This window comes from Gouania willdenowi, chromosome 12 (genome assembly GCF_900634775.1).
Source record: "Gouania willdenowi chromosome 12, fGouWil2.1, whole genome shotgun sequence".
NCBI classification, from domain to species: Eukaryota; Metazoa; Chordata; class Actinopteri; order Blenniiformes; family Gobiesocidae; genus Gouania; species Gouania willdenowi.
This window is the reverse complement of record NC_041055.1, coordinates 12,889,133-12,913,937: the sequence shown is the minus strand read 5'-3', so window position 1 is coordinate 12,913,937 and position 24,805 is coordinate 12,889,133. Positions and strand designations below refer to the sequence as shown.

General features: G+C 39.1%; 1 protein-coding gene across 10 annotated transcripts in view; it reads right to left on the bottom strand.

The window, feature by feature from the left end:
- Window positions 1-24,162, bottom strand: part of rpgrb (retinitis pigmentosa GTPase regulator b) — a 52,990-nt gene extending 28,828 nt beyond the window's left edge. For all 10 annotated transcript variants that reach the window (XR_003675221.1, XR_003675222.1, XM_028462582.1 and 7 more), the window contains exons 1-13: window positions 24,048-24,162; window positions 17,322-17,447; window positions 15,217-15,309; window positions 15,003-15,065; window positions 14,570-14,728; window positions 14,263-14,412; window positions 13,530-13,688; window positions 4,007-4,162; window positions 3,813-3,937; window positions 2,825-3,016; window positions 2,214-2,337; window positions 510-595; window positions 374-433 (exon numbers count right to left, since the gene is read on the bottom strand). Coding sequence is in view for 8 of the 10 variants with exons in the window: in XM_028462582.1 (XP_028318383.1) it covers window positions 374-433; window positions 510-595; window positions 2,214-2,337; window positions 2,825-3,016; window positions 3,813-3,937; window positions 4,007-4,162; window positions 13,530-13,688; window positions 14,263-14,412; window positions 14,570-14,728; window positions 15,003-15,065; window positions 15,217-15,309; window positions 17,322-17,447; window positions 24,048-24,078 (1,524 nt within the window). In the remaining 2 variants the exon portion in view is untranslated. The remainder of the gene's footprint in view (window positions 1-373; window positions 434-509; window positions 596-2,213; window positions 2,338-2,824; window positions 3,017-3,812; window positions 3,938-4,006; window positions 4,163-13,529; window positions 13,689-14,262; window positions 14,413-14,569; window positions 14,729-15,002; window positions 15,066-15,216; window positions 15,310-17,321; window positions 17,448-24,047) is intronic.
- Between the last annotated feature and the right edge of the window lie 643 nt (window positions 24,163-24,805).

The following is a 24,805-nucleotide window of genomic DNA, read 5'->3' as shown; positions in this document are numbered from 1 at the left end:
ATAGTAGATTTTTTTTTGTACGTTAAAGCTTCATTTTGTTCAAGATTGTATTTGAAACATATTCATTCTTTTTTATCAACTCTATGATCTCTTACGATCTTCTTACGGTGACACTGCAAATAAAAAACCTCATTATGCATAAAGCTTTCCTTGGTACTGGTACCTTGGACAGCTGCTTCCACAACTATTTGCTCTCAGAGCTCCTTAAAATGAAGCTTTAGCAGATCAAGACAATGTGTCACACACAGATAGATGACGAATTGGTGTTTTATCAAATAACTGTCTCATTACAACAGTGCACAAGCCTTTTCAGCGCTCTAAGGTTGATTCTACGGTTCTAGCGTTTGGAAAAACAATGGATTACAATCATTACCTTGCAAACCGGAGACAGAGTGAGCGATTTATTCTCGGGGTCCATCTTCATCACGTGTGTCTGTGAGAAAATTAAATGCACAACCTGTCACAAACTTCCATCTGGAACTCTTCAAAGTTGTGAGGTTTCCTCTCACCATGTTCAGGAAGTCTGCGGTCTCTCCCAGACCTCTGACGCTGTCCGTGTCGCTAAGGTTGTCCAAAGTAGCTGTCTGCTCTGATGCTGCAGGGTTTAGAAGGACAATAAGTGACTCATGTAAAGGATTTTTTTTCTGAGCACATTGCTTTGCATTACTTCATATCTATACTATTGTGATGTGCCTCACATTGTCTCCTAAGCAATTTGTCACATTTTTAAAAAATTCTTTCTTACTTGTACATAAAGGTGCTTTGATTTTCACATGAAACCTTTAAAATTGAAGCTTTTATAGACATCTTTGACAAGAAAAGGAGATTGTTTTTTCATAATATTGCGTTTGATGTCTCACTATGGAATGCACGCTCTGCTGCAGCTCCCATAACACCAATCCTGATTGGCTGGTGAAATGTGTCCGTCCGCCACAGGTGGTCCCACCTACTATAAGTAGTGGAGGCGGATGGCACCACTTCTTTCAAACACTTCTTCTCACTCAGAAGTCCATGTACTGTTTCAACTAACAATTAAACGATGCGGTTATATTTGTTTTACTAATTTAAAACCAAAACAGAAAAACAGAAAAATCAAAAACCAGACAAACAGCGGTTTTCTGGTGCTTTTCTGGTGCTCCGTTTCTTGTGATCAACTTCCGTGTGTGTTGACAGCTGAAGGTGAACATCTTGTTACTGAAACATCCACAGACTGCATTAAAACAGGAGCAGAACCTGAAAACTGCTGAAATTAATCCTAAACAGTCCTATTGTGTGCAGAGACATGGCCCAGGACCTGTGGAGGGAAACAAGGTGCAGTAGACTTCTGTTCTGGTCCTGTTCCCTCTGACAGAATGTGACGTGCTTAAGGTCTCGCCCTAATTTCCCCATAAATATCCAAATATCTCACAAACAGAACAAGATTTCGCCATTAGGATTTTGAATTGGCAGCTTATTCGGCTAACATATGTATATGACATAAGTTATAATAGTATAATATATATAATTATTTTTTCTAAGTATCATGAAGTTTGCTTGCATTCACCAAATGTGTTCCAAAAGTCCCGTGCACAGAGACAGCCAATTGAGTGTCCCGGTTTGATGAAACATGCATACGGATGTCAATACAGACAGACACACAGACTGGATTACAGACAGACAACTTTGTTTACAAATCCTAATTCTAATCTACACACACGGATTGAAACACACACCCGGATTGTATTACACAGACAAAAATAGTTTTGTTGCAATAATGGCCACATAGCGGAGCACTTTTTGTTTTTTTCTTTTTGTACCAACCAATCACAGCTTTTAGAAGTCTGCATCATACCTAGCAATGGGGTCAACCACACCTCCTCAGTAAGATAAAAGTTTCTGTCCCCTCCTTGCTCAGAGTTGCTCTCAGAAACTTCCTGAATCACTCTCAAGCTAAGATTCCTTGCTAAGAATTTTTTGGCTAAGTTTGGAGATCTCTGAAAAGCTTTGTGAATACGGAAACTGTTTTTTTTTTGCACAAAATTAGTCAGTTCAAAATAAATTTTGCTAAATAAAATGTCAATGTGAACACATTCAAAATCTAGTACTTTGACTTATTTGGACAAAATCAAGGGTAAAGGTTGGATTATCTATTGGTTATTGGGATGTGAGTCGGCTGGTGCTTCTAAGGAAATCAGGGGCAGCTGTAAGAGTTATCACCAAGAGGAGGTCAGTACCCTGATCACGAGAGCCGTTTGGCACCTTTCTGTGGCTCGGCTTGGGTAGAGGGAGTGTGGCTGGGATGGTAAGGCTGGAAACAGGCAGCATGTGAAGAACACCAAACTGGTCTGGAGATATTTCCTGAGGATGAAGAAGACAAAAAAAGACATTGCTTGAGTTTTCTCAGCTGATCTGTTTGTGTTTGTGTTTGTGTGTGTGTGTGTGTGTGTGTGTGTGTGTGTGTGTGTGTGTGTGTGTGTGTGTGTGTGTGTGTGTGTGTGTGTGTGTGTGTGTGTGTGTGTGTGTGTGTGTGTGTGGTACAATAAATGAACTGAATGTTTGAGTTGCTTTTAAAATAATATTGATTTGAATTATGTATTTATCTTTATTACTTTTATTAAGTAAAGCACTTTGTATTTTATCTTTATTGAAGCCAATCACCACCAATGGAAATTATCCTTATATGCTGTAAGTCCTGTTTTAAGGAGCAGAGATGTGCTTCCATAACTCTGAGTGTGTGAGCAGTGCTGTGTAAAGTTTGGATTGCTGGCTTGTTTGAGTGAGAACAAATTAAATGAATATTTTTTTTTTTATTTTATTGTTGAGCTCACTGCACACTGACACCCACCCTCTCCCTGCGGCGATCCCGCGCCGAGAGGATCCTCTGCAGGGTGCTGCAATCAGCCGTGTTGCCCAGCAGCTCCTCGTGAGGCCGCTCCAGGTAGTCCTCTATCAGGTCGTCATCCTCCAGAGTTAGCTGTGCATGGTGCTCAGTCCTGGGCCGAGCAAACACCACCATGTGACAGCCACCACAAGTTGCCTGGGTTGGGCAAAAGTTAAAATACTAAAAGGTCAAACAAATGAGTAAACCAAAAATGAAAGTAAAAATTTTATAATTTTTTTAAGGTTAAATGTAGTACCTTCTTAGTTTTTACATCATTTGCACCAGATTGTATTAATGCCAACTGAGTATCAACAAACAATTAAAAAATTCATTAAGAAAGCAAAATTAATAACATTAATCTGAGAATTTTATCAAATTAAATATACAGTTTTAGAAAAAAAAGAAGCATAAACAGTCAATGGCAAAAATGTATATGGTCAATGACTTGACACCTAAATATTCCTGTCCAAATGCATTTTTTCTTGTTAAAAAAGGTTTAAATGTATTAAAAAAATATCAAATATGTAGTAACTTAGTATATATGCATTCACTTTGATTATTTCCTTTAATCGTTACTTACTAAATTACTTCTGTAATTTATTCTGTTAATCAAAGTGTCATAAGAACATGTGGTGCACTGAAATCTTTGAACTTACTAAATCTATTTAAAAAAATGTTCTACCCTATTTTAGTTTCATTATAGTCCTGTATAACATTTAAAAGTTTTTTTTTATTTTTTATTTCCATCATAATATTCATACAAACCTTATATGTAATTTACCCATATAACAATCACAAAATAAATGTTTTTACTAATAATGTACATAAATTGAATATGAAAATGTGTGTATGTGTGTGTATATACACACAGTTTATCAATGGGTACAATCTGACTGCATAATAATGGTTCTGTTGCCATAAATGTAAAGAGTGAAAACTGTGTTCCACCTACTGCCTGAACATCTAATTGAAGGAATTGTGGGCACAGAGTCGGTTTGAACTGGTTGGTAAAGTTTTCTTCTCCCAGTCCCAGTTTACCATGTCTGCCGTCTCCAAATGTGTAGAGCAGTCCCCCGTCTGTAAATACAGACAGTGTCTGTGTTGATGCTTCACACGCTGAGCATCACTGAGGCTGTGGTTTTTTACCCGTGATGACAGCTGTGTGGTTTTCTCCGCACGAAACCTGACAAACTCGCCCTTTCTGGAAATGCTTCACTATACGTGGCAGATGAGACTCGAAGATGAAGGTCCCATGACCGAGCTGTCCAAACTGACCGAGGCCAAAGGTGTACACACTGTCCTCTGGAAACATGGGAAGATTTCACTACACAGTCGGATTAGATCAAGCAATAAAATGAGTAACAATAAATAAATAAATGTAACAAATCGGTTCAAAGTTATTCTTATTATAATCAGAAATGGCAAAAGTACCCCGATTCCTTACTTGAGTAGAAGTAAAATACCTATGTAAAAAAAGTAAAATTAAAAAGTACTGATCCAAATATCTACTCAAGTTAAAGTAAAAAGTACAGGCTCTGAAATGTACTCAAAAGTACTTTTAAAAGAAAAAAGTATTCCTGTTGGGCGATTCACTGGCTGCAAAGCTATTACACACAGGATAATTGATATGGAATCTGCTTTAGCAATGTTATTGTTTGAACAAACACTATCTGTCTAGTATCCTAATGTACTTCACTATATAGTCCTTTAGGCATTAGTATTGTACACTTAAATTTAGCACATCACACTTCTGAACATTGTGTGCACCCCTAGTTATGACATAAGACTCTTATGTCATAACCGAGGGTGCACACAACAATTTTGATCTGGTTCTCAAGGAGCACCAGAGGTTTCTTGGTGGTGCTCATTTTTTTAATGTCTGAGTCATGGGTCAGATATTTTTTCTGATGAAATAAGATTCAATACAAAATTGGCAGTTAAATAAAACATATAGATAACATCTGACCATAAAATTAAAAATAAAAAACCCCATAAGTTTCGCTATAACATTACTGCTGTTAACAGTACTGGTTACTGTTTTTGATCATTCTAACAGTAGCAGCACCTACCTAAAATCCTTTCCCCAGACAATGTTTGTATCCTTAAGAACAAAAATGTTAAATACTCAAATGAGCACTAACCCACTTGGATGTGGTGTCCATTTTAATATTTTCAGCGCTCATGAGCGCTTCATGTCCTTCTCTGATGTCACCTGGCTTGCTACTAACAGGGCTGTGCAGCCCTAATAACGTTATTTGTTTTGGCCACTAGCTTAATAGCGGTGTGCACCGCTGAGTGATGTTTCATTAGATTAGAATAACTTATGTATGAAGAGGACACTTGTCATGTATTTTTTTTTTTTTTTTTTTTACAGCAAGCAGCTTGAAGTAGTGATTGTACTTCCATGCTGTAACCACCAGTTTTAAGTCGACAGACTGCTCCAGGCTCCACATTGTTGCCTCTCACTGTCAGCACAAGCTTGGTAGCAACACCCACTTACCTAAACTCTGTCACTGATTGGCTTACCATGGAATTTCACTCTACCTTCAGCCAATCATCATTACTTGTATGTCCGTTTAAACCCTCCCCCTCCCCTTACTTTCAGCTTCTGTCTGATTCTGGCTGAGTGAGTCGCTGGGTCAAAACAGTTGACGCACATCGGTGTCGCGGTGCCAAAAAACACAAAATTATAGGCTTAAGGTTATATATATAAAGTAGCAAATCTTTTTGGGAAATGTACGGAGTAGAAAGTACTGATATTTATGTTGAAAATGTAACGTAATGTAAAATGTAAAAGTAAAAAGTCGACAGAGAAATAAATACTTCTAAAAGTATAAAAAAAAACAAAATCTACTTAAGTAACAAAGTATTTGTACTTTGTTACTATTATATTATATTTCATATTAATCAAACATGACATATACATCCAAGCAGCCTTGTACTGCTTTCTCTGACTTATGAGTAAAAGTTCAATAAGCAGGTAATAATTAACTAATTAATTAATGTGTGCATTATATTCTATGTATGATAAAAAAAATTAAAAACGACAGCAGTCAATATTTTCTGACGTCCTCACGAACACGTTAAAAATCAAAAATCAGAAATGAGGAAACCAAGGCCGAGAACCAAAGAAAATCTATTAGTTGCATTTCTGGCTCTGACTGTGAACTAACCACAATAAAATGGTGACACTTCATTTGAAGGGGTATACATAAGGCTGATATTACGCTGTCATTAATATGGCATGACAACTGTGATTAGTACGAACAAGGCGTCATAAAGGCTGTCATTAAGTGTTGTTCGCTAAATTACGCCGTTGGAGCTGTGTTGGCATTTCTTGACAAAGCATTGTCAAGACAACTTGTCATTAAGAACGTACAAAATGACCAACAATTATTTTTGTCAAGACAACTTGACATTGATCACGGCAAAATACCCTCCCAATTTTTACATAATAACCAGATTATATTAACATGTCGTACAAGACCTGATTATTAAACATCCATCCATTCATCCTCTGACTCACTTATTCCTGTTTCAGGGTCGCGGGGGTCTGCTGGTGTCTCACCGAACAGGGAACCAGTCCATCGCAGGATGACACACATAATGACAATCACTCACACTCCCTTTCACTATAGAGCCATCTCAAAATTCCAATCAAGTGAACGATCATGTTTTTAGATTGTGGGAAGAAACCAGAGTACTCGGAGGAAACCCAGGCAAGCACTAGGAGAACATGCAAACTCTGCACAGACAGAACCTAAGTGTCCACCCCAGGGGCCTCATTTATAAAAGTGTGCCAAGATAAGCACACTTCAGCTGGCATACTCTAAAATCCAGGATGTGCATAAGCAAACCAACTCTAAGACTTATAAACAGGTGCACACGCTGATCCCACGCCCGATTCCGTTTTAAATCACAATCAACTTGGAATGTTGTTGCACAAGAGAAAACACCTTGCTCTGATGGCGCCTATAAAAGGTCCGGTGAACACCCTTAATGAATATTCACAAATACAAATTTCACGGTGGATCAAGGGGGAAAACGAGCAAATAAAACAAATTTCACTCAATGCGAGGTGGAGGGATTAAATGTTGGTGAACACACGCAGGAGAGCGTAATTTGGTGACACAGTGAACATTACGAATGACAGAAAGGAAGATTGCGTTGTGTTGCCTCAGAGCGTCAGACTGTGACTAAGGTAAAAAAAGAAATGATCAGACATAATTTCTTTACTAGAATTAGAAACAAAGCTAATGTTCCCCCTGCAGGAGTGCGCAATAATTTGTTAAAAAAAGCTCCCCAACACGCAGCTTTTATTTACATAGTTTCACTACAATTGGTCTATCTTAACTGACCTCAATAGTTAGTGCTTCTAAACCAACAACCTGTCTTTTAGTTCCAATCCCAACTCCACTATTTAAAGATGCTCTTCCACTAATTAGCACTACTGGTTAACTATATTAACACATCTCTAGTAACAGGTTATGTGCTCCTTTAAAACCACTGTAATCAAACCTCTCTTTAAAAAACCTACCCTCAATCCAAGTGACTTGTCCAATTATAGGCCAATATCGAATTTCCTTTTGTTTCCAAAATTCTTGAAAATGTCATTGCAGATCAACTATGTGATCACCTACATAGGAACAATTTATACGAGAGCTTTCAGTCTGGCTTCAGAGCCCATCACAGCGCAGAGACTGCCTTAGTAAAAGTCACCAATGATCTTCTCTTAGCCTCGGACAGAGGGTTGATATCATTTCTGGTGCTCTTAGATCTCAGTACAGCCTTCAATACAGTGGACCGTCATTTATCGCTGCAGAGACTGGAAAGCATTTTTGGGATTAAAAAAACAGCGCTGGGTTGGTTTAAATCTTACCTATCAGACAGAACCCACTTTGTTCATGTTAATAATCTCTCAGCGAATCGCCAGAGTTAATCATGGAGTTCCACAAGGCTCAGTTTTGGGACCAATACCCTTTACATTATATATGCTTCCAAAAGGTAACATTATCAGAGAACATAGTACACATTTCCATTGCTATGCAGATGATACACAGCTTTACCTCTCAATGAAATCAGATGAAATTAGTCAGTTATTAAAACTCCAGCCAGATATCACATCCTGGATGAGACCAGGATAAAACCGAAGTAATTTTATTTGGTTCAAAACATCTTAGAGCTAAATTATCAGAGCAAATAGTGTATCTGGATGGCATTACTCTGTCACCCAGTACCACAGTAAAAAACCTAGGCATTATCTTTGATACTGACTTATCTTTTAACTGTCATATTAAACAAATCACTAGGACAACCTTCTTCTACCGCGGAATATCTCCAAAATCAGGAATATCTTGGCCCAGAGTGATGCTGAAAAATGAATCCATGTGTATGGGGGGGGGCGATGGCTGCCTCTAGGCTTGGGATCTTGGGGGCGTTCGGGGGGCTGCTTGGCCGTGGGGTGGTCGCCGGGGGCCCCTAGATTGCCCGCTCTTGCTGCTGGCCTGACTGCTTCTTCGGGCCAGGGGACGGCTCGTGGGTTTTGCAGTGGCGGTTCTTGGAAATACATTTGTCATGGATGCACTGGCCTTGGGCTGTGGAATAACACTCATACTGGGCTCAACCATAGACACGTTGTTCCCAAATACCTGTTTTATGGAATTTCCACTCACTTCTTCCTCTGTTCACAGCCACCACCATTATTCCTAAGCCGCACACTGGTCACCAAACTGGCTTGATAACACAACAATAAGCACAATATACACAACCACAATTTCACATCGCATCACTTGAAACCTATCGACTACTCCCCACCCATTCCATTTCCTATCTTGTATCCCTCTTCCCTGTTAACTTCCCCACCCCCCTCCACCCCCTCACCTTGGTGTAACACTGCCCTCTCTTTTTTACATCCTCCCTTTAATAAAGTATTTCTTACCCTTCCCTAGGGAGGGCTGGTGATGGTCACAATTATGCAATGAAATAAATAAATTTATTTAATTGCAATAATAAAATATGCATTGCTGTTAAAAGATTGCACTTCTTGTAGTGTTAACCTTCGACAGCATGTGCAGACAAAGGAAAAGAGAAGAATAACAAAAAAAAAAAAAATTAATCCATGCATTTGTTACATCTAGATTAGATTATTGTAACTTCCTACAGTCAGGATGTCCTAGTAACTCATTAAAGTCTCCAGTTAATTAAAATACAGGTACTAACGAGAGAGCATATTTCTCTAGTATTGGCTTCCCTTCATTGGCTTCCTGTAAAATCTAGAATAGAGTTTAAAATCCTCCTGTTAGCCTACAAAGCGCTACATGATCAAACTCCTTTGTATCTTTGAGACCTGTTAGTGCCCTATCGTCCGGGCAGAACACTCCGCTCTCAGTTTGCTTGTCTACTGGAAGTTCCTAAAGTGTCAGCAATCAGGTTCCTCACTTTTTGAACCAGCTCCCAGTCGTAGTACGGGAGGCTGCTACTCTCTCCACCTTTAAGGCTAAATTCAAAACCTACTTATTTGCTAAAGCATATACTGTTAACCTAACCACTAGGAAAATGGCCTAAACCTAAAAATAGAAACTAAAAACTAAGATTATATAGTAGAACACCAACATTATATTCAAACACGATCCACCATCTACATATAGCTCTAATGGGCTGCAATAGGATGATGTCCAGTCAGACAGTTGTACAAATGTATGTCTTTTATCAGATTCTACCTAAACCGCCGCATTGGTACAAACTTTATCATGCGCATATCCCTTAGAATTAAACCAGGGAACTCACAAATGCTATTTTACTTTGCGCCCACACATAAACCCCTTTATAACACTGAGTACAGAGTATGTACACCTCTTTGTACATCCAACCTTCAAACACATACTCATTTGGCCATAATTGACAACTCTACTTAAGCTCCCACTATATGAATACATTTTTCTGACGGGCACTATATTAGTATTCTAAAAAACCTTGAGTCAACAACAATCTTGCAATGCTATTATGTCAATCCCGCTATTCCTGTGTAACAGGACCTTACTGTAAGTACTTCATGAATTAATTTTACATGTCAGACTCGCTTCTCACAGTCTGTGGGGGCAGGGTAACATCAATCCAGCCAAATCTATTGCTTTGGTCTTCACTCTTTCTAATCATGGGGACTACGACAATGGAGAATGTGCATGAATTTTCCAGGGAGTTGGTGAGAGAGATTTTAGACGTTGCTGAGAATGTCGGAGCAGGAATATAGTACAAAAATAATGTACAGATTGTATAGTACCACCCAGTGTATCAGAATAATGTGTACTAGCTCTGCCTCAATCTCTTGTCAGGAATCAATTTAGCTTGACTTGATGTGCAGGTAACGAATCAAGTGTTAGAAAACCGCCCCCACAGACTTTGACGAGCGCGTTTGACAGACATAACGAATTTATGAAGTGTTGCAACACCAGACCATGAAATAAATAAATGGTGAAATACTTATACTTCATACTTTTCACAATAAAAATGGATTTAATTAGTTATTTACACTTTTAATTAATGAATGAATGAATGGTGTATTTATCTACTAATAAAAGCAAGAAAGGTCTGTGTGCGTGTGTGTTTGTGGTGCGAATATCTCCCCGAAGCAAAACCCATTCAAAAAAGTGGGTTGCCATGCCATGTGCTGGTGTTGGTCCAGCTGTGTTTCCTTAGGTCCAAGGTCAACGCAACCATCTGGTTTAAGGACCATGGTCTTGACTGGCCAGCAAACTCGCCTGACCTTAACCCCATAGAAAATCTATCGGGTATTGTGAAGAGGAAGATGCGAGAGGCCTGACCCAACAATGCAGAAGAGCTGAAGGCCACTATTAGAGCAACCTGGGCTTTCATAACACCTGAGCAGTGCCACAGACTGGTCGACTCCATGCCACGCCGCATTGCTGCAGTAATTCAGGCAAAAGAAGCCCCAACTAAGTATTGAGTGCTGTACATGCTCATACTTTTCATGTTCATACTTTTCAGTTGGCCAACATTTCTAGAATTTTTTTTTGTATCGGTCTTAAGTAACATTCTAATTTTCTGAAATACTGAATTTGGAATTTTCATTAGTTGTCAGTTATAATCATCAACATTAAAAGAAATCAACATTTGAAATATATCAGTCTGTGTGTAATGAATGAATATAATATAACACGTTTCACTTTTTGAGTGGAATTACTGAAATAAATAGACTTTTTCATGATATTCTAATTTTATGACCAGCACCTGTATAAAATGTTTTTGTGGAATCAACACTGGCAGGGATTGAAAAAAATATATAATAACCTAGGTAAAATATTCATTTTTATTATTTCTGTCGTCGAGCTAAAATCCACACAAGCAACTGACCATCTCTCCAAGTCTTTCCTAATGTCTTGATTTATTGTTGTGTAGTTTGCCTCATACAGTTCATCTATTGCTTTTGTAACATTGACTCCCAAATATTTGATTGATTTCTCATTCCACTTGAGCTTGTATGTTTCCCTTATCTCCAGTGATGGAGAGTAATTTATTGATAAAAGCTGTGTTTTGGTTACATTGATGTTATATCCTGAGTAGTTTCCATAGGTCTCTAATAGTTTTATTGCTTTTGGAAAACTTTCGTTGAGTTGCATCAGAAAAATAAGAAAAAGTCCTACTTTATGTTGCTCTTCTATCTTCACCCATTACACATCCTTTTCCTGCCTAATCATCTGAGATAAAGATTCAACAAACAATGCAAAAAGGCTTGGTGATAAACAGCACCTTTGTCTCGTCACCCTTTCTAATTTGACTGAATCGTTTTGTCAAATTACCTTTTTTTTATCCTCGCTGTAGGTTCCTGATATATAGATCCGATACACTTCACTGATTCCTCATTAAATCCAAATTTTTCTAAAACCTAAATAGAAATTTCCAATTCACACTATCAAAAGCTTTTTCTGCATCTATATTTACAAAAACTGCACTTCCCCCCTTCCTTTGTAAATGTTCAATGATATGTAAATTCCTACTTATGTTATCTTGTGTTCATCTTTCTTTAATAAATCCAGTTTGATGTTTATCAATCAAGTCCGCCAATACATTTTCTAATCTCTTAGTTATTATGGAGGGATAGATCTTATAAACCACATTCAATATCGATATTGGTCTGTAGTTGGTACAGTATTCTTTGTCTTTATCTTCCTTCAGGATAACCGATATAATAGCTTCTTTCGATGAAAAGGCATCTTACCTGTCCTGAGGCTATAGTTAAATGATCCAAGTAAGAGAGGTATTAACTCCGTCAGCTCCTAGTGATTTCCTAGATTTAGTCCGATTAATTGCCTTTTCTATTTCGTCTTCTGTTATCACTGAAGTCAGCAATGTGTTCTGATTTAAATCTGTTGCTGGCAAATCTAGTTTGTTCAAAAAAAATTATCATGTGCTGTTCTGCTATTGACTGTGTGCACAGTTTACTGTAATAATCCTCAAACACTATTTCTTCTGGTTCATATATAATTTTATTGAATATTGGGTCTCTTATTTTATATATATTACTTAATGCTTGTTGTTTCCTAATGCGTTTAGCCAAAGATTTTGAGGCTTTAGAACCTCCCTCGTAGTAGGTCTGTTTAACAAATCTTGCTTTCCTTTCCACCTCTTCCAATAGGATTTTATCTATTTTTTCCCTAACTTCTTTACTTTGGTTGAAAATTATCGGGTCTTTTGTCAGTTTATGTTGTTGTTTCAAGTCTCTTGGTTTTTCTGTTTGGTTCTGGTATATTTCCAGTCTGGGCTTTTCTTATTGATATTTTTATGCAAAATCAGCCTCCCTTTTTTTACTGCTTTCAAGGCATCCCATAGAATAATTGGATCTACTTCCCCGTTATCATTTTCCTCTTTGCATTGTATTATTTCCCCTTTTAGTACATTAACTAATGCCTTATCATTTAGTAAACTGTACCTTCATTCAATCGCCAGATTGTATCCTTCCTTTTATTTTCTAGATTCCTTTTTAGGTAGATTGCGTTATAATCTGTCATATCGGTTATTCCAATCCTGCACTCTTTGACTCTGTGTACCTCTCCCTTATTCATTAAAAAGTAATCTATTCTGGAGTATACAGCATGGGTGGCTGAATAGCGGGTATAATACTTGTCCAGTGGGTAGAGTTCTCTCCATCTAGTATATCCTTTTCTGACATAGCTGCCTTCATGTACCTATTCATTTTTTTTCTGCTTCCTTTCTTTCCTGTGGTATCCAACCCATATTCCAGCACAACATTGAAGTCCAAATTTATGAGTCCAAATATTTTCTCTTTCTGGGGCAGCATATACATTTAACTGAGTCAAAAGCAAAGTAAGAGGAAATGCAAAGCCTTCCTACTTAAAGTATAATTATAAAAAAGTTGAAGTTTGTAGCAACATCCATCCATCCATTTTCATACCCGCTTATTCCCGTTTAACAGGGTCGCGGGGGTCTGCCGGTGCCAATCTCCGGCTCTCATAGGGCGCTGGGCGGGGGTACACCCTGGACAGGGCGCCAGTCCATCACAGTTGTAGCAACATTTTAAGCTATAAATTGTTGCTATAGCTGCAATTAAAGCTTCGCATTCCCACAATAATAAAGAAAACAGATCCTAAAAGCGGGAACGCAATAACAGCCTTAGTGTGTGTCGATGGCTGACCTGTGAGCGCCACCGTGTGGCCACCCCCGCATGCCACCTGCCTCACAGGCTGCTGGATGCTCTTCACTGGCTGAGGCACTCGGTGTCCCGTCACCTGCTCTGTGCTCAGACCAAGTTTACCGTTGTCACGCTCCCCAAATGTGTACAGAACTCCATCCCCTGAGATACGAGAGACAAGCAAGTTTGACCAATGAACACGGACATTTAAAAATATTGTTATCATTCTTGTACTGAAAAGTTACTCTTCTGATTAAAATATAAATAAAAATAAAAACTCATCCAGGAATAAATATTGAATTACGTGATGTTGTGAGGTTTGCACAAACTATTTTTGGTAAAAAAAATTTTTTTAAATAAAAATGAATAAATAAATTAGTGCTGGGACTTTATGGAATTAATTGTGATTAATTAATTATAGAAAAATAACGCAGAATGGTGCACCTTATGTTAGCACGTGGTGAAAAAAATAAACAAATTTGTTGTTTAAGCTCATTTATGGTTTTAATCAATTCAGTCATATACCAAAATCCATTTAAATTGAAAACTGTTGCTTCTTGTGTCAAACATTGCTAGGCGATTAATTTAGATTAATCATGATTAATTAATTAAAATCTCTAATTAATTAGATAATTTTTTTTAATCGGTCCCACATCTGAAATAAAAAGACCAACCTTCTTACATCAAGGTAGAAATTAAATGTTTGCTTCATGTCAAACGTCAATGTGTCGCCCACCTGTCACTAAGGCAGAGTGGTAGTATCCACAGGACACCCAGCTGATTGGTCGTCCCACGCTGACCTCCTGTGGCCACAAGTAATGGCTCTCCTTCCCCAAACCAATCTGGCCCTCACTGTTGTCTCCCCACATGAACAGCTTTCCAGTCGCTGCAAAAATACACAAAAAAAGTCAGCTCTTATTAGATTTAATGATTTCAATGCAAAAACACAAATATTTGTTCATGATATTTGATGACAATGGAATGCAGCAATGGATGGAGATAGAACAGAGTACAATAAAGTGACTTGTTGGTGTGAGTCTCACCTGTGAGAGCGGCCGAGGTGTTTGATCCGGCATCCAGCTGCTTGATTGGTCCATGTGAGTCCAAGGAGGTCACCTTCTGGAAGGTGCTTCTCTCTTCACAGTCACCGAGTCCCAACTGACCCTCACTGTTCCCCCCAGAGGCATAGACCCCACCCTGAGCTAGAGACACAGACACACGGAGAGAGAGAGAGACTTGAACAAAGGCTGGAAACCAATTGCCTGAGGAAACATTTCCCAACATGAGCAGGGCAACATTTACAAGGAAAACTTTCATGCTCAGTTTACGATAGTAACAGAGGCAAACTGTTTGAATAAATAGTTTGAATACTTTTTCAATGTTGCATTAAACAGTAATGTTGCCTCTTGTAAATTGAACAGATGTGAAGTGTTCTCATGATATGACAAGGGAGCCTAAAGGGATCCAAATACTGACCCGTGCAGACAAGCGTGTGGTTCCTCCCACAGGCCACCAGCTGAACTTTCTCACACTTCAAAGCTGTAAAGTCACCAAAAAACAAATCCATCAACATCAGTTCCTTTCAGCAATAACCAAAGTCGATTCACAGGCCTACGCAGAACAAAACAGACCAAAAATAGATTTACAGCAGATTATGAAACCTGAAAATGGTATTAGAGAGGAAACCCACCTTTGACACACGTGGGCTTGTTGATGGTGACCTTGGAGCCCAAGCCGAGCTGGCCCCAGTTGTTGCTGCCAAACATGAAGAGTTTCCCATTTTCTGTGGAAACGAACGACAGCAGATTAATTACAATAGTAAGCAATGAGTCTTGTGAATCACTGTGTGATCATATCTCATTAAGTGGCTTTGGAGTTGCTATGGGGAAGGATTATGTAACATCTTGGATAGGGGACAGGAACATCTGTAACAGTATGGACTGGAAGCTCCTCCCACTAAAGATTAGAACAACAGGACTAACAAACAGCTGCTGCTGCTAAACAGACATAGCAGTGCTTACACACACCAGCAGAGGGCAGTGCTCATAGATGTGAGCCAGATGTGACCAGCTGACCCCAACTTCAGGAGGAAGTGAAAAAGAACATCTGGAACAGATGGAAGCTCCCTGAGATAGGAGGAGGCTTCGGGGCAGTAACCCCTAAATTGGGAGAACTGAGTTCTGAACTACGAAGCAGGGTTTTCTCTTATCGAGGTAACTTCAGGGTTAAGCAGAGGTTTTCTGTACTTTGTCACTGGTTAATTTCTTACGAGGTAAATCACCATGGAAACTGATGCTGGACCGGAGCAGGTTTAGTTTTGGATAAGAAATCAGCAAGCATAAAAGCCCCACTTCCTGTGCGTTTAGAAGGCGTGTGTCATTCTCTCACTCATTGGTCGATCTGATGCTGACCACAGAAAAATTATATTTGTGGATAGATTGAATCCTTTTCCTTTAATGTGGTAGTATATATAGGAGTTCAAACACTCAAGTACAGTTCAAAGTTCTCAGAACAAGCCATATAGAAGCACAGTGAGTGTATATCCTTTAATGGACTAATCTTGAAGTCCATTGCCTCAACAAGGTATTAAAAAAACAATTTTGAAACAATTGTGAAATGCACCCAGAATCATGCAGTCTGTAACTCTTATAAAAGTGACTTTTTGTCATATTTCCTAAAGCTGTCACTATGTATGGACAGCCTTACATGAAACTAGCAGTTTGTGTGAAAAAAACAGGCTCATTGAGTCCCCCGCTACCTTTGGCAGACTGCCAGAATGCACCGCGACCGAGCAAAAAGAACCAATCAGAGTCAGGATTGTGTTTGATGGACTGTCTGACAACTGTTGCTCAGCCCCTGCTCCCTTCCGCCGTGGCCAAAACACAGCAATGCTCATAGCAAGGTAGTGTCTGGAGCGCCATCTTTTTTTTTAACAGTGTTAGGTCTGGAGGAGTAGAAAATGGAATTGGTGACTTTTCTGCTTGAAAGGTAATTACTGCTGCTTGATTTACATTATGTTTGATTTGTAATTGTTACACTAGAACTCTGTAGTGCATGTGTTGTTTGTTGATGTGTGCGCTGCTTTCACTGCAGCCTCCGTGTGGGCTGCTGAAAGTGACATTGTGTTGTTATGCTGCTTCTGCTGATAGATTGGTGTGCCTCTGTACATATCTATGGATGAGATAGTCCAAGAGATAAAAGGAGGGAAAGTAGTGAAGGCTACTAGGTTGCAAACAAGGAGACAAAGGACAATAACAGACAGCATGCCAGTTGTATTACTTTGAAAATTGCATAAGTAAGAATGGGATACTTATGTTATTATGATGTTAGACAATTTATTCTAAAGCTAATACGAGGCTGTAAGTGTCAGAGAATGGGGCACACTGCAGAACAATGCAAAGGAAAATTAAGATGTGCAAGATGCGGTGGAGAGCATGAGTATGTGAAGTGTGACCAGAATGCAAAAATCAAATCCTGCAATTACAGTTGTGAAAGCAGCAGGTGAGTAATAAGGAATTAATGAAATATCAGCAGAACTTATTCATAAAATGTTGAAACCTTGCAGTGATTATGGCCTGGATTATAGTTTTATTTTTTCAGCTTTGTTAACAATAGTTGACAAACGTAAGCTGCTCTGCAGGGTTTCTACATGTTTTTAATTGGTCAAACACTGCAAACTCTAGCCCTTTTTATTGTGAGCGCACTGATCCAGGTTGGAAGCTTAGATCTCTTACTTTTGTCAGTGTGACAAGGATCCTTTCTGAATGACATTGTGATGGCGAGCAGTGTGCATACCTGTTATTAAAGCTGTGTGCTCGTCTCCACAGGCAATCTTCAGTGGAAGATTATTCTTAAACCAGAACTTACTGGGAAAGTTGTCAGCAAACATACTTTTTCCAAATGTAAAAACAGCCCCTGACTCTGTGAGGAAAGAAAGAAAAATGAGTGAGGAATGCTATTCATTAGCTGCTGACCTGGGAATAGTTTCTAAAATGATTCCATTGAAACTGCTGTCAATGTCCCAACTACAAGTTTATTTTTAAGCTCGGATTGCACTTTATTAAATCCCGGGCGCACGGTGGCTTAGTGGTTAGCACAACCGCCTCACAGCAGAAGGTCCGGGTTCAAGCCCTTGGGTGGACACCTGGGTCCTTTCTGTGTGGAGTTTGCATGTTCTCCCTGTGCTGCGTGGGTTTCCTCCAGGTACTCCAGCTTCCTCCCACAATCCAAAAACATGACTGTAAGGTTCATTGGAGTCTCTAAATTGCCCATAGGAGTGAATGTGGGTGAGTGGTTGTCTGTCTGTGTTGCCCTGTGATGGACTGGCGCCCTATCCAGGGTGTGCCCCCTGCCCAGCGCCCAATGAGAGCCGGAGATTGGCACCGGCAGACCCCCGCGACCCTGAACAAGATAAAGTGGGTCTGAAAATGAATGAATGAATTTATTAAATTCCCACAGGATCTTTAAAAAATACAGACTAAAACAAAGAGACTAATCATGAGAAAGCAGCTGACGTTCACTTTGTTTTTCAGATTTAAAATCTAAATAATGGACAGCTTTAATTTTCAGTTCAACTGATGCTCTAGACCAGGAGTATCCAAACACGGCCCTTGACGGCTGGAAGTCCACCAGAGATGGAATCCATCCTACTTTGGAGGGAGCATCTCTACTATCAGAAAACATGGCACATTTATGACATCTCATGAATGAGACCATGTTACAGAGGGGGAGTCCTCCACGCCCCTCTGCGCTTGCCTTAGGACAGTTTCCCTCCCATTGCTATCAGGATAGCTGTGTTCATCGCCATGACAACTGTTGTGATGGTGATGAATATTATTTTATGGAGACGGTGTCAGTCCCCCGACCCATATTTCACAATGATTTTAACATAAAATCAAATAAAAGAGCTATCAATTATAAAAATCTGAAAAAAATTAAAATCTCAAATCTAGAAACACCAAAACATAAAACCATTAGATGTGCTCTATTAAATATTAGATCACTGAGATCCAAATCTCTACTAGTAAATTACCTTATCTCAGAAAATAACTTTGATTTATTCTGTTTAACTGAAACATGGCTGTATCAAGATGAATATGTTAGTTTAAATGAAGCCACTCCTCCCAGTCATTTAAATACTCATATGCCACGAGACATAGGCCATGGAGGTGGTGTAGCAGCTATTTATCATTCCTCTCTCCTAATCTATCCTAAACCAAAGGCCAATTACACTTCCTTTGAAAGCCTGGTTCTAAATTTATCTCATATCGAATCAAAAACCTGCCAGCCAGTCTTATTTGCGATAATTTACCATCCTCCAGGCCCTTATTCTGAATTTCTATCAGAATTCTCTGAGTTTATATCAAACTTAGTCCTCAGTTCAGATAAAATACTGATAGTAGGAGATTTTAATATCCATGTGGACAAAGATAGTGATAGCCTGAGCTCAGCCTTTATGTCCCTAATAGACTCAGTTGGCTTTTTTCAAACTATTAATGAAGCTACTCATCGTTTAAATCATACCCTTGATCTTGTTCTAACATATGGCCTTGATATTAATGAACTAAAAGTCTACCCTGAAAATCCTCTGCTATCAGATCACTTTTTAATATCTTTTAACATTATCCTAGAGGATCTCGCACTGTGCAATAAAATAGTTACAAGTAGAAATCTGTCCAACAGTGCTGTGGCTAAATTTAAAGAGGTCATTCCTGCTGCCTTAAACTCAGTGCACCATCCAATAAATAACTATGATATTAATTATAACCCCTCTCAACTGGATCTGCTTGTCGATAGCTCTGCTAGTCTACTAAAATCCACCTTGGACTCAATTGCCCCATTGAGGGAAAAAACTATTAAACGTCAGAGGAAAGCTCCGTGGTTTAGCTCTGAAACTCACACACTCAAACAAACAACCCGTAAATTAGAGAGAATGTGGCGCTCCAATAAAACAGAGGAGTCACGAATACTTTGGCAAGAAAGCCATAGTAAATACATGACAGCCTTACGACATAGTCGATCTACATACTACTCCTCACTAATTGAAGAAAATAAAAATAATCCGAGGTACCTTTTCAGCACTGTAGCCAGGCTAACACAAAGTCAGAGCTCTATTGAGCCCATGATTCCTCTAGCCCTCAGCTGTGAGGACTTTATGACATTTTTTAACGATAAAATTCACAAGATTAGAGATAAAATTAGCCACTCCCTGCCTTCACCTGGGCCTGCTGTACCATTAAATGTAAATAGGCCTAACCTAAACTGTTTCACACATATAGGACTTCAGGAACTTAACTCTATTATTTCATCCTCCAAACCATCGACCTGCCTTTCAGATCCGATCCCAACTAAGCTGTTTAAAGAAGTTGTTCCCCTGGTCTGCCCATCTTTGTTGGAGACAATAAATATATCCCTATCAATAGGCTACGTGCCACAGTCCTTTAAAGTAGCTGTAATCAAACCCCTTCTCAAAAAACCTACTCTTGATTCCAGCACTTTAGCAAACTACAGGCCTATATCTAATCTTCCTTTTATTTCAAAGATTCTTGAGAAAGTTGTGGCAGCTCAGCTCTGTGAATTTCTTCAAAACAACAGCCTGTTCGAGGACTTCCAGTCAGGCTTTAGAGCTCAACACAGCACAGAGACTGCTTTAGTTAAAGTAACTAATGATCTACTCTGGGCTTCAGATGAAGGACGACTCTCAGTGCTGGTTTTATTAGATCTTAGTGCAGCTTTTGACACTATAGATCACTATATTCTACTAGAGAGATTAGAGAAATTACTTGGAATCACAGGGACTGCCCTAAACTGGTTTAAGTCCTACCTATCTGATAGGTACCAGTTTGTACACATGAATAATAAGTCTTCTGTGTACACTAAAGTAAGCTACGGGGTTCCTCAGGGCTCTGTGCTAGGTCCAATCCTCTTCTGTATCTATATGACCCCCCTTGGTAATGTTATGAGAAAATACTCTGTTAACTTCCACTGCTATGCTGATGATACCCAACTGTATGTATCAATGAAGCCAGGTGAGACAAATCAGCTATCTAAACTTGAGGCCTGTCTAAAGGACATTAGGGCCTGGATGGACCAAAATTTTCTTCTTCTCAACTCAGACAAGACTGAGGTCATTGTACTGGGCCCGCGACACCTTAGAGAAACCTATGCTAGCCTAACTGCCCTAGATGGCATTACTCTGGCACAAAGCACAACTGTTAGAAACCTTGGGGTTCTATTTGATCAGGACTTATCCTTCAACTCTCACATAAAACAAACTTCAAGAACTGCCTTCTTTCATCTCCGTAACATTGCTAAAATCAGATCTATCCTGTCTCAGGGCGACGCCGAAAAACTAGTTTATGCTTTTGTTACCTCTAGACTGGATTATTGTAATTCTCTTTTAGCAGGCTGCCCGAGCAAGTCGCTTAAGACACTTCAGCTGGTTCAAAATGCTGCAGCACGTGTACTGACTAAAACTAGGAGAAGAGATCACATTACTCCTGTATTAGCCTCTCTGCATTGGCTTCCCATAAAATATAGAATAGAATTCAAGATTCTTCTTCTCACTTATAAAGCCCTAAATGGACAGGCACCAGTCTATCTCAAGGAGCTTGTAGTGCCATACAATCCCCCCAGAACACTACGCTCTCAAAATGCTGGACTACTCGTTGTTCCATTCGTCTCTAAAAGTAGTATAGGAGGAAGAGCTTTCAGTTATCAGGCCCCACTTCTCTGGAACCATCTACCAACCACGGTTCGGGGGGCAGACACCCTCTCTACCTTTAAGGTTAGGCTCAAAACATTCCTCTTTGATAAAGCTTTTAGTTAGGAACCAGCTCATAGCTCATAATTAAGATGCAATAGGCATAGACTGCCGGGGGGGGGGGTCTGGCATGCTCGGTTGGAGAGAGGTTGGAGAGGGAGTTAGGAGAGAGGTCATTTAGGTTAGAGAGGGACCGGAGAGGGTCCCATTCCTCTTTCAAACACTCCCTCTATGTCTGCTTCTTCCCTTGTGTGTTTGCTCCTGTACTCCTTCTGGCTTTTGTCTTGCAGGTCCGTGGGATCCTCAGTGTGGAGTTACAGAGACTCAGCGGCTCTGTCTCCACCCTTTTCTCTGCACACACCCAACACAGCATAACGTGGATGGCTGTTCATCATAGGAATGGGATCCACACAAGGTTCCTGCTGCTTAACAGAAGGTTTTCCTTGCCGCCATGATGAATTCATGTTGGGTGTGGGATACATATGTATGTGTATATACGTATATATGCATATGTGTGTATCCATAAAATGAAGAGTCCGTCCTTAAGACTGCTCTACTGTAAAGTGCCTTGAGATACCATTGGTTATGATTTGGCGCTATACAAATAAAGATTGATTGATTGATTGATTGATATTCCATAAAGCAGGTTATGTTCAAACTCTGAGTATGTTCAGGCTCAAATGAGGGAAACTCTGAGTATCCCATTCCAAAAAGCGAGGTATGTTCTTCTCTGAGTATGTTACCATGGCAACATGAACTAAACCTGGTCGCTGGCAGGTTTTATCAAAGAAACCCTGGGTTTCTACCTGGCTCCGCCCACCTGAACACCATTTCTGAACACTTTAATAAACCTTAACACTTTTCTCTGAAAGACATTAGTAACATCACACACCACAGACGTGATCACATCATTACTAATGTTGTGTTGCTTTACGTCTTTTTTTTTTTTTTTTTTTTTTTTTGTGATAACAGTAATTTTCTTTATAACATTGTAGATGTAGATTAAGTGAAAGTCACTGAGAGGTTGATCTACATTAAAACATCTACTGACATCTGTAGTAAAGTTCTCTTTATTCATATTATTCACCGCTCGTCACGTCACTGAAGCAATAAAGTGATGAAGCGACCAAAAAGTGTGACTAATTATGGGTAATGTAAGCCACTATAGTCACTGAAGACTGAACGCACCTTTAGAACAGGCTCATATTCCTCAAACAACGGCTTATTTCACCACTCAGGTTGAATAAATCACTATCTTCCGTTTGGTTGTCATGGCAGTTTGAGTATTCTTTGATTCATTGATGATGGCTTTTTATCGCGCGTGCACGTAAGTAACACAAGGTTTACATACTCAGGGTTGATTGACCCACTTCATACCAGCTGTAATGGAATCCAATACCCAGAGTTTCCCATCGCGGGGTATGTTGACCCAGAGTTTATGGATAGACTCAGAGTTTGTTAACCCGCCTTTATGGAATACCCCTCAGGTTTTCAATGTGTCCCTTCTCCAACACTTCTGAAATCCTGTAGCAGCTATGCAGGAAGTCTACTAACAGCCTCTCAGCTGTGTTTGAGCTGGGACACATTGAAAACCTAATGGACTACCAGCCCTCAAGGGCCGCGTTTAGACACCCTTGTTCTAAACACTGGATACACTTCAGTGATAATAAAGTAAAGCAGAAATTGTTTCAATAAAGCTGTGGGAACCTCAGCTGAAAGTCCAAATCCATGGAGTTGGATAATATTCTCCTGCAGATAAAAGGCTGAACAGTGTCGGTTTGTGTGTGTGCATGCATGTGTGTGTACGACACACTGGCAGAAATCTCCTACCATCAGCTCAGTTTAATGTAATTATGGGGCTAATCGTTTGAACTGAGCTGAGTCCGACTGACCTGAACTAACATGTCAACCTCTCCTACGCCCATATAACACATGATAATGAAGCTCATCCACACATAAACATGTGAAGCAATTAATAATATTTATCCAAAATGATGCATCTAAAACATGCAGGACACAAGTCCTTCAGAACGAAAGACACACAGGTTTATTATTCCAAACCATGTGAGGTTCTCCGATATCCAGAACAAACTTATTTGAGGTACTCAGTACCAGAATGTACAGAAAACCTGTCAGTGACAGGTTGTTATATCAAAGGGTCTGCTGTCAGAAATCTGGCAACCACAGCTCCCATTTCACTGTCTGGGAGGTTAAAAAAAAACATGTATTTTCCTTTGTAAGTAAGTGTTTGCAAGTGCACAAACTTTTCTATTTATTTTTTATTTTTTTAAGCAATAAATAATTTCTATCGCCGTTTCAAAACAGACAATGAAGTTTATCTTATTTTAGAATTTTCAATTTCACTCTAAAAATGCCTTTAAACTCCATAATTTTACATTAACAAGGATATTATATGTGATTTACGCAACATTCAATCTGAACCTTTACAAAACCACTTTTAGGAATTAAAAGTACCTGAACATATAAAAAGCAGTGCTGAAATAATACCATTGCCATTTGTGTGCATTCATGAAGTAACCTTGTATCAGTGGTAATTTAAACGAAAGTAATAACAGCCAAACAATCAACACGAGTAGCGTGGAATAACGAGTGAAATCTGCACCAAAACGAAAACCAACAAGTGTTACCAATAAAGGTTTGCTTAGAATTCCGCTAACAGCTACCTTTAAAATATCTAACGACTAACGGGCGGAAGCTAAAAGATGCCAAATAAAGATTTTGAAAAAACAGTTTGTTACCGGGAACCTCGTCCGCGTCCTCTTCCGCCATCTCTGTGCAACTTAAATCCGCTTTGCTCGCTGTTACAACCCGGAAGTAAACAACGCGTATCCCTGACGACCACGCATGACACGTGACATAACCCGGAACAGTGTATTGTTTATGTGTGTGTGTGTGTGTGTGTGTGTGTGTGTGTGTGTGTGTGTGCGCGCGTGTGTGTGTGTGTGTGTGTGTGTGTGTGTGTGTGTGTGTGTGTGTGTTGAACAAAAGTGCACAAACCCTTCGTGACTGGAAAAATAAAATATGATAGATAATGTTGGAATGAATTATTATTCATAGTTTCTTTTTGTGTGTGATACTACAATTATAAATATTTATACTCAATAATTATATTCATAAAATATATTCAGGTCAGGAGACAGTTTTAGAACATCTGATTTAGACTTAATCTAAATCGAAAAAAACAACGCAACCACGTACGTAAGTGAAGAGACAAAACAGATATGATCAGACAGTAAGAATGATGCTCAAAAAGATAGTTTGACCTGAATCCACAAATCTAACTCATTAACAAATGAGATTAATTTTATTTCAAATATTAAACTTAATACACAAACAACTCATATTAATATACCAAATTAATCAAACATATTTGTATTGCTTTAAATGACCAGTAAATGTCATCTTTAACAAACTACAATACCTGATTGTTTGATTTCTAAATGTACAACATGTTCTAATTAAAAGAAATACTGCAAGACTTAAACGTTTGAAAACT